Source organism: Chelmon rostratus, chromosome 22, assembly GCF_017976325.1.
Source record: "Chelmon rostratus isolate fCheRos1 chromosome 22, fCheRos1.pri, whole genome shotgun sequence".
Lineage (NCBI taxonomy): Eukaryota > Metazoa > Chordata > Actinopteri > Chaetodontiformes > Chaetodontidae > Chelmon > Chelmon rostratus.
The window spans coordinates 12075844-12089897 of record NC_055679.1 but is presented as its reverse complement, the minus strand read 5'-3'; the positions used below and the strand labels follow the sequence as shown (position 1 = coordinate 12089897).

The following is a 14054-nucleotide window of genomic DNA, read 5'->3' as shown; positions in this document are numbered from 1 at the left end:
CCACTCCTTTTCAAATTAATAATACCTCACTGGTTCTGTCTTTCCATTTTTCTGTTTCCGAGGCTCGATCCACTGAGCCATCAAAACACAGGTTACTGGGCCAAGATCATCTTCTCTTTTCTATCCAGTGCCGGGCCAAACATCATCCACTTATCCTCTGCAGACATGAGAGTTTTTGTCTCTCCCCTACATAGGTGCTGTCTTTTTCCTCTCTCTGTCTGACTCAACCATTCTCTACCTCAAAGCTCCCCTTTCCTACCCAGTGCCAGTCTTCTACAGTCGAATGAAAAATGTGTCCAATATCCAGGGGACAGGGCAATAATGACTGCAAAGCAATAGAGGTGAAGCAGACAGATAGCATCCAGCTAGTGATAGCAGTCTTTGCTTTGGTTAGCACTTGCAAGGAAGTCAGTAGAAGGACTTTTGTGCAAGGCTGTCTGTTTTCTTGGCTTCCTTTCTTTCACTTGTCCTGGTTGTAGCACCATAACACTTACTGTGTGTTGGTTACTTGTAGGTAATAAGTAAAGTCAATAATTTGCATAGTTTTTTTCATGAAAAAAACTGAGATCCATATAATTTGGCAAGCTGTCCAATGAAGACCTTGCTCAGTGGATTTACCGTTTTGTTGGTATGGTTCCACTTTGCCTGGTTCAATTCTGCTTCACCATCTGTCATGTTTTTCTTTTGCAAAACAACACAAGTAAAAAACACTGACACTGTGTAGGTGTGTTAGAGACTACCTGATTGTCTGAAAAATGCGCAGTTCTTGCAAGTTAAATAACTGAATTAATTTTAACTGCAGTACGTGTTAACTGCAGTGGTGTTTTGTATTTGTTTGAATATGTTGTTCCAAACAACAAGGGTCAAGATTTCTTGCTACAAAAGATCCACTGGCCCACATTAGTCCCACCGAAGTCCTTTTCTGAAAACACTGTACTCTGTCCCATCTCTGTCATAGTAGTAGCAATAGTTTAAGAAAAAGCTTTTTGAGAAAAGGTAGCTTAGGTGCATTAGCAGTGCAGGCAGGCGTGGATTGTAGGGAAATGGTGAATGTAAAAGGCCATTAGGAGGCACCCCATGTGTGTGTGTCTGTGTGTGTGTGAGTTGGAGCCAGATGATGGATGGAGTGTGCTGACGTGTGCAGCCCAGTGGACTGTGAGACTGGACATGGCTGGTCTCTCTCCGTCTCCCTCCATCTCTCTCTCCCACTCTCTGGCTCACTCCCTCTTTGCTTCACTTCCTCAGGGCCAAACATGTCATGTTGCCACCGCTCACTCTCGTTCCTTCTTCTCTCTCTCACTTTCTCTGTCTCCCCTGTCTCGTCCTGCTCTCTGACATTTAGTGGTGTTGCAGGGCAAATGGCAGCTTTAAGACATCAGACATATTTTTATTAGACCTACCCGTCATCTGCTCGAAGCCAAAGGCACGGGCCGGTGATTGGTTGGACTGGCCTGTCCATCACGATTCGTCACTGTGTATTCACAGGTGAGTGAAGAGATTAATGAGATTTTTGAAATGGAATAAAAGATGGAAACCCTTCACTTTGAGAGATGGGTGGGTGCTTTTAATATCAAGAAAAACAGAGCCAAGAGGAGAAAGAGCCACATACTGTGACTATGCCTGATGCCTGTTACCACTCACCTGACAACTAGAATGATGCACTTAAATATCATTATGAGCAATGGCCAAACCTAATGAGGGTGTAAATGAGTCTTGCATTTACCTTAAGTGTTCATGAATAAAAGAAAAACCTTTAAAGCACAACTTTGAAAATAGTAGGAACAGGAAAAGTGTGTTATTCTAATAATTCACAACTATTAACAGCTATTCATCACAGATGTTTCATTTGAATGTGAAGGGATTTTCATCTTTTCCTATCTGCAGCTAAGTCAGCATTCACCATCCAGCATCCTTCCCGGCTGTCTGTCAGGGCTGTCTTAGGATTTTTCTGAGGCAGAAGTTTATTAAGATCCTCGCCGTCTTCATTCAGCCTGTCATAATTCACTTCGGCACTCGCTCTGTCTGCTCTGTGTTTATTTTACCTCGCCACCACCTTTTGATTCCTAGCAGAGGAAGACTTTCAGGGTTTCAGGGACGTTCCTCCTCTTCTCCAATCAAGCACACTGTCGCCGAGTGGGGAGTGCGTTGCTAGGCAACTATGAGAACCCAGTGACAGGGTTCAAATGGTGGTCTTGTGTCTGCAGAGAGCGTGCTGTCTCTGTCTATATCACTGCTTCACTGGATTGATGATCCTCGTTTTGGGGGAATGGTAGTGTCTGTTACACTCTATTACATATTGATAGTTAAAGCACTCTTAAATGTAAATTATTTGGAAATGATAGAAATTGATTTGAGCTGTCTGGCAGATGTTAACTGACTGTGGTACATCAGGTTTTTTGACACCGGGCCAGTCAGAGTTGAACTTGATTTTTTCAAGGTTGATTGAGTGTGACTTCTCACTGGTGCCCCCTCTTTGCAAGATGTGGAACAGCAAGCACATGTGTATTAATGAATCTGACATCAGAGTTTAAAATCAATATACAAGTGTATTGTCCTCTGTCTATGCTTCATTAGCTCTGTACCCTTTTAATTCTGAGACACTGCAACATTGCAGAATGCAGCAGAACAGGCATATGGATGTGGATGGTGCTAAATTTACTATGCTATTATATTTGCTCTGAAAAATAACATTTACTATCATGCATCCATGAGGCTATTCACTACCTGTGTTTAACAAAATCACCATTTTGTGTAATTTAAGTCTTTGAGCAATACCTTTATGCTTTTTTCAAAAATTTCAAAAGTAGCTTGATTTTAAAATAAACAAAGAAACTTTATGCTTCTCCATATATACAGGCACGTTATACTAAGGCAACACAAAGAGACCTTGGTGTGCAATGCAGTTGACAATGCTACACACTGTGGACAGCATAACTTTGTCCGCTGAAAATTTGAGTATCCAGTCATGCATTATAGAGATAGCTGCAGGGCAGAGGATAGTGAATAGTATATACAGTAGTCCTGTGCCATGAGGTGCATTATTATAACCTGTGTGTGCAGTCTGAAGTTACACTAGGTTGTGCAGTGTTTTTGCCCATCATAAACCTGCAATAATGTGAATTGGGTTGAAAAAGTTTATTAATCATGTAAAATGTTGATGCTCCACAGGCTGGAGTCAGAGAAGGCCCGGTCAGCAGCCAAGGCTCAGGCTGAAGCCCAGTCTCAGGTCCAGGATGAAGTGTCCAGGATTCTGTCTGTGGAGCGGGCCGTGGCCCAGGAGAGCCTCCAGCAGGCCGTGATAAGAGAGAGGATCGCCACCGAGGAGGAGATGCTCCGCGCTCAACTCTTAGTAAGTCTGTCCACAAACAGTGTCGACGTGTCGCAGCTGCTGTGAACTGAACCACCTCATCTTCCCAAACTGCTTCATACACTTTAACATTCAGCTGGATGAACCTGCGCCGCTCTTTCAAACCAACGCTGAGCATTTTAACTGCATAACCTTGCAACTGATGAGAGCAATTTTTACATGGAAACAGGTCCCATTTTATGGTGACACGTTTCTGTTCTATCACACAGACACACAGAAGTGAACCTATTTCCTGTAATCGAAAGGGTCTTGCCTGGTACAGTGAGAAATGTCACTGCTGTGAGTGAGTGAGCATCGCTATGAGCAGTAATTCATAGAACCATCCTGACCGTGTTGACGCTCACCCCCACAAGCACACACACACACACGCACCGAAAATGTTTTTTCAAAGTTGTTTTCAAGACATCACCACTTTATATTCATAATACAACCTCTGAGCACAGTTTAATTTCGTTTTAAAAAACAAACGGCGAATAAACCCTTCTTTGCTGTATCCACATCTTGCAGCTCAATATTTTTGTCCTCTTCCATAGCTCTGCCTGTTCATCCTGCTGTATTCTAAAAGCTACCTTCATTTTAGGCAGCCCATGTCTTTATTTCCCGTAAATTGCCCTTGTAAACATTGTCAGATGAGCGTTTCTTACCACACACACACACACAGCCAGCGTACTGTTTTCAAAAAGAAAACACATTTTCCCTGGAGTGCGGCTGCTGTTTACAAACCTATGCTATTGATTATATAGCTCATTTCACACACTCATCGCCGTAATAGAAAAATGAATCATTTTGTTGTGAGAGAGAGGGAGAAGGAGAGGAGCGTTGACGTGATTCCACGCCGCAGGACAACTGTATGAGGGATCCCTCGTTTGGAACGGCGATCCAATCGAAAGGAAAAAGGCGGCGAGAGAGAGTGAAGGGTGGCGACGGAGGAGGACACATGGCGCGATGTGTTTTTTTTTCCCTTCAGCATGTGTGAAGAAAGCCGTTTCAGTTTTAGGTCTTCTGTAATTTAATTTCTGTTGTTTTTCCTGAGGAGGGAGACAGGGCAAATGAGTGGAGGAGTTGGGAGGAAGGGTGAGGATGTAACACCTGCTTTGAATCTGTAATGTGTGAGCAGGACAGTGGGTGGTGGGTCTCGCTGAGCCGTCACAGAGGAGAGTCCTTGTGCATGTCATTGTCTACGTGCTTCTGAAGTACTAACTCCCTTTACTGAAGAAAAGTTTTCCACCTAGGTGCTTTAAAGCATTTGCTTGTGGCCCCAAGACTAACCTTGGGCCTTCAGCAGCCTTTGAAACTACAGATATCAGCACTGCAGCGGCTATGCATTCAAGACTGAGCATACACTCACTCATATAGTCTTTCTTTCATTCTTTGTATGTAGCTTTTCTATTCTCCCTCCAGTTTGTCTGTGCTTCCTTAAAGCACACATATTTCAGTAAAAGAGTCATTGTCAGAGGGTTTTTGCTGTTAAAAAATTGTGTGTGTGTGTGTCGGAGTGATAATTTCCTCAGTTTGAGCATTCTTTTGGAGTGCTGGAGAATCCGACGGGTTATCAGTGGAGGCGCAGTGCCGTTCACACCACTCATGTAATTGTCAAGTCAGACATTTCCGCACAGCCACTGTTCTTTTCAACTGGAAATGGACTTTTCTGTTTTTAAAAGGCAGCCTCTCGCCCGAGACGTCTCCCACCCATTGTCGTTTCACTCCGTGTTTGTCAGGCTCCGGGATTGTCCGCAAGCCACAGCGAACACACCATCTTTGATGAAACATAACGCATGTTGTCAAGGATTTTTGTGTGTGTGTCCCTGTCTCCGGCCTGTCTGTCTTTCTGCACCTCTCTGTCTTTGTGTGGGACTTTATTCATTTTCACGTAAAAAGAAAAAAACAGAGCTGAAACATGCACATATGAGCACGTAGAGCAATTTTGCTCATTTTCACACGGGATGCTTTTAACTGCCCCTCTTATTAAGTCCAAGACGACCTCTGCATAGGTTAGCCAGCAAATTAAATTTACATTGTTGTAAAGCACGTAAGCATCAGTGATTGGGAGGGTGAAATTAATTCTGATTGCTGGACAAAGTCATTAAGTTGATCGAGAAGAGAGAGACGGCTTGTGGCTTGCTGTACTAAGCACATAATCTGGTGCCTGATTGAGCTTTCAGAGGTGATTTGTTCAGTCCTTTTTCCCCAGTAAACCTGTTAACACCTCATGCATGATCGTATAGGCTGGTGGGTTATGTCCACAAGCAATTAATCAAGATTGCTTTAATCTTCATTCTTGCTTTCATACAATATTTAGCTTGTTGGCCGAATCTCACTACACAGGAAAAGTGTTAGAATTATGCTATAGTGCTGCACCCTTATAATAACAACAATGAACATAATGATATTGAGGAATTGTGAGGAATCCTCGTGGATTTGCATTGCATTGCACATCGTCTGGTTTTCTGTTAACTTATTTGCAAAAAATCTACTTTCCAGCTTAACAACAATCTAGTGTTCACTCATAAAATCTGACTGAGTGATCTACATTATTCAGCTGCGTTCCCAGAAAATTACTACAAGTGAAAGTGTTTTGAAAACCGCTGGAATTATCCAAGCGCACTGGCAGTTGTAGTGTCGAGAGAAAGGATAGTTTTTTCCGGTATTGTGGAAAGTGACAAAGGGGAGCGTCGACTACACGAGCAGACATTGCATGTGTCATCAATCAGTCTATTTGTCCAACTGTGGAGTGCTGTTTTCCATTACCTTAGCATAGACAGACGAAAGTAACAGAAAATGTATGCAGAGAGAGAGGGGGGGTGTCGTGCAACAAATCTCCCTAACTGGACTTGAACCAGGAGCTTTGCAGAACTTGTTTTTGAGAAAGGAAAATCTGAATCTCAAAATTGAAATTCCAGGTGATTCCTTGTAGTTTGGAAAAGATTGTCTTTGTGCTTCACATTGTTATAATTGAATGTGAACTGACCCTAACCCCGCTCTCGTGTTCTTTGCCACTGAAAAAAAAACATTTGTCTATGGCAGGTGTAGTTCTTGTGTTCTCTGTCCAGCGGCGTATTGATTTGTCCTTCTCATTAAGACCCAGGTCACGGTGAGCAGCGGGACCCCCACACTTTCCCCCCTCTACTTCACACACAAAGAGAGCGATGCTGTGAGCAGTTATGCCTCCCCACACTCACCTATAATGGCCGTAACCTCCGCAACCATAGCTGCGCCAATTACAGTGACACCCATTCAGGAGAATTGCCCCGAGACAAGGGGTTAGACTGGGGCTGGGTAACGTTCAGATTTTATTGATTTGGATTCCGTGTATAGATTTGGTTCTTGCTTGCTGTTCGAGTCTTGCCATGTTAAGTATTAAAGGGCTCTAAATTATATGGAAAGCTAAAGCTAAACCACTTTTAAATGATGCATAAATGATATGCATTATGTTGTTATTTTCTGTAAAAAATGGCAAAACAACTATTCTCATACCTCATCATGCAAAAATAGATTGAGTTAAACATCTCTCGTACTCCCTGTTTTTTTCTATGCACAGGTATGACTATTGTGGTTGTATTTTATTGTTATTTTTACTATAACTATTTGTCATATCTTTTTCTGCAACAGTTTTGGGCATCTAAACTTGCCATTTAATGCAACAAAGTAGTGTTTGTTGTGGTGTCAAGTGGAGGCCCACAGATGTTTTCCTACCACCCTGGTGGGAGTGCCTGTCCTTCAGGCTTTTCCACCACCAGTCACTCCCCTCCCTGTCAGGCTGACTGGCAGTAGCCCGCCACCAAGTCTACCAGTAATTGAAACTTCACAGCAGTGTAGGCACGGGTGTATGTTGTCATTGTCATTGTTGTTGGGTTCCTGGGGTTCTGTTGTCTGAGGGGAACATGTTCAGTGTCAGTGCACACACATGTTCTGCCACTCAGGGGGAACCGCAGTAAGGGAAAGCGGGACACCGGCGTGCTCAAGGGGTTTGTGTTGGAAACGCAGCGGTGTATTTTAATTTTTTGCATAGGCTCTTGTGCATTGTGTTTACACCTTTCTTTTGTGTATTCTTTGATCAGCTATTGGAGAGGGATAGAAAATGGGCGGACATAATTAATGTTTGAATGAGTGACATTGAAAAGAGTTTTTGATGATCGTTTTTATTATTATTATTATAATTATTATTCTGTCATTTTTAATTTTGCTGTCTATGCTGCTTCTGCCTGCTTGTCCAGAGCAGGAGGAAAAGCTTCATTTCCGAGATCACAGTGCCTCCAAATAACAAGGGTCAGTCTGGTCAAATTCGCACTAAAAAGAAAACGGTCGCAACACATTCAGAGTGTTGTTTTGTCTTCAACGTGCTTGGCAGCCTAATAAGGACGGACCGTATCGTCTCTTCATGAGGTCATTCTGAATAATTTCTAGATGAGTGCGAGTGTACAGCCTTGCGTGGAAGAACTCTGATATGTGGCTTTATTTGGTCAAGATGGCCTCATCAGGGAGTTACTTAGTCGACTAATTACGCACAAATAAACCCTCAATTAGATAACAGGTCAATTAGTGCTTAATTCCCCAGCATCATCAATTAGGAATATGTGATTCTTTGTGGTGGATTAAAGCTGAAGACAAAGCAGAAAAGACCAGTGAATGAGCTCGATTTAAATGTCTTTATGTACTGACAAATGATGAGTTTTGACAGAGAGATATACTAGCACAAGGCCTGAACGGGTCATATAACTCTCTTATTCACAGTCTACACCCATCTGTCAGTCTGCACATCTGTGTTTTAATGAAATCATAGACTCTCACCGTCCCCTCTTTTGATTTTCAACGACTCTGCTCCCTGCGGAGCCAAAGAGGCCCAGCGGCCAATCAATCACTGGGCACAGCTTTTCACCCAGACACAGGCTCTAACCCCGAGGCAGACTTTTCAATCAAACCCAGAGTCATCAATCTTTCCCAGCTCCAAACAGTGGACCGGGTGGGGTCTACCTGGCGGCAGAGGTTTTGTCTACTGTTGGCAACTCATCTAAAACACTCAGATCTCACATTTACTTTTTGTTATTCATGGAACCTTGAGCTAACACTCTCAGAGACAATTGGCAAAAAACTAAAGTATGCAGTATGAATATGCAACAAAAGGATATGCGTCAATTTGTGTCAGCTCCTGGATAACGTCCCAAAAAAATGTTTAATTTTCTTGTTTTCCTTGCAGATACATAATCTTGTCAGAGGTACATAAACAAACAAACAAACAAAAAGTAATCATAGAGATGGCTAAAAATAGAAGCTTGGAGGGACACAGCTGGAGACTTTAACCTTCCTTTCAGGAAACGTATATGCCGCAGTTCATAAATCATACACATGTCGTCGCTAAAGGAACTACAGCAAAAAGTGACACTACACATAGGCCTTTTTATGAGACCTGTAGTATTTTAGGTGTGTTGGGGCTTTTTCTGTAGGGTTTGTGAGTTAGTTTCCTTCGAACAGAATTTTGTTACAGCACAAAGAAAAAGTGTTTCAGCAAACTTAAATGGTGACACGCAGGGGTCAAAGCAAGGTTTTCTGTGCAGTCGACAAGAGTCCCTGATCTGTGTGTCCATCTGTCTGTGTGTCTGTGTACAAAGCACGTTGTCACCACTAGTTGGCAGTGCAGTGTACTGGGTACATTTTCTCTCTCAGGTGTGTCTCACAGGTCACAGGTCTGTGATTGGTCCTTTATGGTCGACTGATCGCCTAAGTTACAGGTGGACTGATAATGCTGGAGTTACTTCAATGTGACAGTGAAAGAAATGTTCGCAGATACGAAGACGAGGCCTGATACAAGCAGAAAGCGAAATGTGCCGATTGTCTTCTTTCCAGAGCCTTGTTCCACCCATCAGCCATGTAGTTGTATATCATGTTTTTGTCGTTCCCCTTCTTCCATCCCTATCTCTCTCTCATACACCCAGAAGCACGCACATACCAGCAGCTAATGTGATTTTCCGTGATTTTTCTCCACCCCTGCTTTCACAGCAAGGGATAATGCAGCATACCAAGAATGTTTGTTTGCTCCCTACACACACTCAGACACACACACCATGTCCATCCTGTCAGAGCTCCTGGAGAAAATCAGTACCTACTCTTTCCTTAAACTGTGTTCCATTTGATGCTTGGCTGGCTTGAAAATGACTTTGGGTAAAGCTTAACATTTTTAATGCAACAAGCCCCCACCACCACACACACACACACTCACACACGCCTCTTCTCACCCCAGTACTCCTCTCCCTTCCACCCCTCTAAAAACTGCAGTCTCCAGCAAATGTCCTGCTTTTTTCTTGGAAAACCTTGTGTACTTCACTTGTGCGCTGTTGCATTTTAGATACAGCCGACTGGACCCGGCTGATAATAGGGCGACAATTTAATTTCCCAGGTATTAAAGGCGACTTGCTGGGTTTTGAATTGGTGCCCGTTGGTGGTATTTAAAAAAAAAACAGAAATGGTAAAAAAAAAAAGGAAATCTTTTACTTTCAACTTATTATTCTTTCTCTCCACATCACAGAGTATAGAGAGATTGAGAGGAGAAAAGGTCCTCATGTCTTTTACTTCTAAATGAGATAAAGAGCGGTAGTGGTACACTGTGATTTACATATATTTTTGGATTTGCTCAGCTCGCCAAGGACAAATTGCGTCCTATCTTTGACTCCAGTCCTCCGAGCTGTTGTAAGAGTAACCCCTGCCAGGCTTGATGTAACTGGATTTAAGAGAACTGTCAGTCTGTCTGATGAATATGCTCTGCAGATGGATTGTGGAAGGGGTTAGGGTGACGTGGCATAGATTACAGACTGGGTTTAAAGACCTAAAACTGAAGGTACCTTTTAAAAATGTGACCACCAGCATGTCAGAGAAGTTGAATGTGATTGTTGCTCCAGTTTGTGAAGAACAAAATTCTTCCTAGTTCATAACTGATTTATTTGTGGACTGCATACTTGGATTGCTTCCTCAGTTCCTTCGGTATTTTACACGGTGATGTGAAGTCTTCACATGTTAAAGTAACAAAGAAATACAGCAATTGCAACCTTTTGCAGGCTGAATTTTTGGGTGAAATAGGTATCTTGGCTATGCTTTGATTGGTCATGCTACTCAATGTGTGATCCTACTGGACCACTCTTACCACATAGAGTGCAGGTACTTTGGATAAACTCTTATATCTACTGGCATTAAACAGCCTCCTCATTACTTTTAACAGTCTTGAGAAAGTAATTTCTTTTACTTGCTTAGCTTTTTAAAAGGGAAGTAAAATCTCTATTACTATAAGTCATTTTTAGTTATCAAAAGTTATTTAGTTGTCCTGTACACCTATTTTTGCAACTCCCACAAAAAGTGCCAGTTCATCACACGGCACTGACGTATTTTGAATCAGTTAATAAAAAAAGAGTGGCACCACTGCTCTCCAGCTTGATCAGAATTTCATTGACTGGCCCAAAGGGGGAGCTACAATTACAGATCTAACAAGTAGACACTAATCGGCCTGAAGGGGAAATGTATCAGTCACTGTGGATATATCATTAATTTTACATGGGACCTTACAAACTCTAAACACTCCAAAATGAGAACTCATTAAAGCCACTGAAAAAGTACAAACTGACAACATGACAATCAGCTCTTTGTCTCTTTATTTGCTCGTTTCCTGAAAGTTGCCCTTTGGAAAGCTTTCATCCTTTAGTTTTTGTACGTGAGGTAGAGGCATGTTTTGCATTGACGGTAATGTTTTTCTGTTTTCTCATGATTAAATGTGTGTGTGCTGTAAGAGGTCAACTTAAATGAGCAGATATTCTGCCTGCACCACTGCACTTTTGATTGTTCCCTACTGACAGTGTACTGTACATACACATGTCCATTTTTTTCTGTCTTTCGCCTGTCTTTGTAATGCTCTTTCTCTCACATCTTGGAGGATGTCCACTCAACCGTCCTTTACATATTGGCGGCCGTACCTCACCCTTGCCCAGGGTGTGGTGCCCACACACCGTGCCAGTATTAGGGTTAGATGGGAGGTCAGGCTTTAATTGGCAGGGCCCGTGGCTGGCACTCTGCGCCAGGCCCATACCCTGTCAGCTAATTGGCACTGCAAGCGGCCAGCAGCGGGGCTGGGATACAGCAGCGCTTCGATTGATGGATGGATACTGGTGTCAGGAACACTTCTTTCTGACAGGGGAGCTTGTACAGTCAATTTACTGCCTCAGCCTCAATGGGCGGTGTATGTATTTATGTATGTATTCATCCTCATTTGTTCTGAACATTTTGGAAAGCTGTCTAGAATTGTCTCGTTGTGCTGTGCTTTTTTCACCTTTGTCTGAACAATGAGTGCATTTGACTTGTGCAAACAGAGACTAATTACCTAATAGGCCAAACACTTCAGTCCATATTATGCAGAACTAAAAATTTGAGATTTTCGCACGTTCCCATCTGTGCAAGTGAGAAAAAAAAGCTGTTTTAAGTTTGACCTTTCTTTCTCCTCTATATATTCCACCCTCCTATTAGTGAGTGCAACAACAGATTGTTACTTGTGAATTTTAAACAGTCATTACTGCCACACTCATACAACAGCCATCATTTAGTTGAAAATCAGTGGTGGATTTTGGAGCATTCAGGTGAGAAGCAGTAGACAGATGTAGAGTAGATAAGCAGGTGAAGGTGGCGTATTTGTTGGTGCTGTACATCTGTGATTGGTTGCAGCCTTTTGTTTGTCATGGTGTTCATGGTTTATCACACTTCTGTCATCAAGAACAACAAGATTAGTAGAAAATAATAGTTATTAAAAGGTGCATATCTTTTCCGGTGATACTGAGATATATCTGAACTGTAATGCCGTAGCAATGTGTTGAACCTGATTTTTTTCCCCTTTTCACTTGTAAAACTGCAATGTCAGTGGTACTGTAGCTGGGAATTTAATAGTCACGACCTCTTTGCCGCCTGTAGTATTAATGAGAATAGTTTTGCAATGTTGTCTTTCTGTTTGTTACTCTCTCTTTCTCTCATCTTAGCTATGGCTGCTTCGGCCAGATATTGTAAGTACAAAGGTTAAAAAAAGCAAGCTTCCTGAGTTAACTTTGACTGAACTATGTGTGTACGTGTGCGTGTGTGGGGCTCGGTACAGTAGATATGTTGGATGTTCAATATGACAGGTATTTTCTTTTGAGCTCATCCCTCTCCCTTTTCTTGGTCTTTCTCTGTGTTTTCCCTCTTGGCTCTGACAGGAGAGTGGTATTAATGAGGTTCCATAGATGTGAACGGTGGGATCAGCTAATGGTGCTGGAGGTAGAGATTTTGACGGAACGATGGAAAGAACTTTAGTGTATGGCGGGAACGAAGAGGAGAGAGGTGTAAGAAAGGCCGTGAACAGCAGAAAATCTGGATGAGATATAGAAGCAGTGAGAGGATGGAAAAGGGATAACAGATTGGGGAATAAATAAAGGCACATGGAAAGAGCAGGCAAGGGAGAAAGAGATATTGATTCACAAAGCTGTTTTCAAAATAAGGTCACAAGCTCCAATTAGGAGACAAACCAATCCAAAACAACACTTAAAATGACATAAAAAATGTGTGAACTTTAAACAAAAGTCACATAACCTGAGAGGCATAGCAGCAGCATTGCACTGTATCTGCAAGCAGTACGCTTTTGAGGTAGATATGATCAATCTATCGATGAAATAAGATCAATCAGTCATTGATGCACTTTGACTTGGAGCAGGTGGAAGGGATCATGAGTTGTACAATTCTGATGGAAATGAACAGGCTAGCCTGTCATTTCAGAGAGAGAACATCAAAATGTCTCTTTCCTGTGCGTCGCTTCAAAGTTACTTGTCAGAGACAGCTAACAGTAGGTAGGACATCAAGGAAAAGGGGAAAATGCATATATTCACCTAAAGGGGTTCATTAGAGGTGACCCTGAGGCTGCTGACATGGGCTTGATAGAAGGTGCCCCTTCCCTGGCTTCATCACGCCTGGGAAGACCACCTGCTGCTGGATGGAATGCATATGCATTAATACACAGCATGAGCACACGTGCACTGAGAAATGTACAGTATGCCCACAGCCATTATCACACAAGGATTGAGTCACTTGCACATCCACAAGGATGGTCTTAAATATGCAGATGGATCGAAGCAAGGATGTACGTGCTGCAGGCACATGCACACAGACGGGTCAGACACATGCAGCTCGAGAGGTCCATAAGGTCCGATGTCAGCAACACATCCTCAGGCTGTCCCTTTTTCCTCCTGCACGTCTTCCCTGCTACATTCCCCTCACCTTCTCTCTGCTATAGGTTGTACCATCTCTCTCCTGTCTCCACTCTCTCTCATTCACTTTGCTCCCTAGGGACATCTGTTGTCCTAAGACAATATGCCTCTCTCCACTCCCAGGTCATTCACTGTGTCCTCTGCCGTCAAGTAAAGGAATTTTCCACCATCGGTTCATGTGTCTGACTCAAAGCGTACCAGCATTCTCCACGCTTGTTTTCAGCTGCCACCTTCTTCTCCCTGTATCCCATTACTCTCACTGCTTGCTGCTAAAGAGGGATGTGGTCAGGAATTATACATGAGTCAAGGCTGTATGTCCAAAAAAAAAGGTCCTGGAACCTGAAAAAGAAGCAGCAATTAACCACAGCTAATACTAATACCTCCCAACTAAATGAGACAGTTTATCATAGTAATCCAGCGCTCCTCGT

At 42.7% G+C, this 14054-nt stretch overlaps 1 protein-coding gene across 1 annotated transcript in view; it reads left to right on the top strand.

The window, feature by feature from the left end:
* chchd3a (coiled-coil-helix-coiled-coil-helix domain containing 3a) overlaps positions 1–14054 on the top strand; it is a 68193-nt gene that overhangs the window by 16541 nt on the left and 37598 nt on the right. Inside the window, exon 5 of the mRNA XM_041964049.1 lies at positions 3169–3349. Within this exon, the coding sequence (XP_041819983.1) occupies positions 3169–3349 (181 nt within the window). The remainder of the gene's footprint in view (positions 1–3168; positions 3350–14054) is intronic.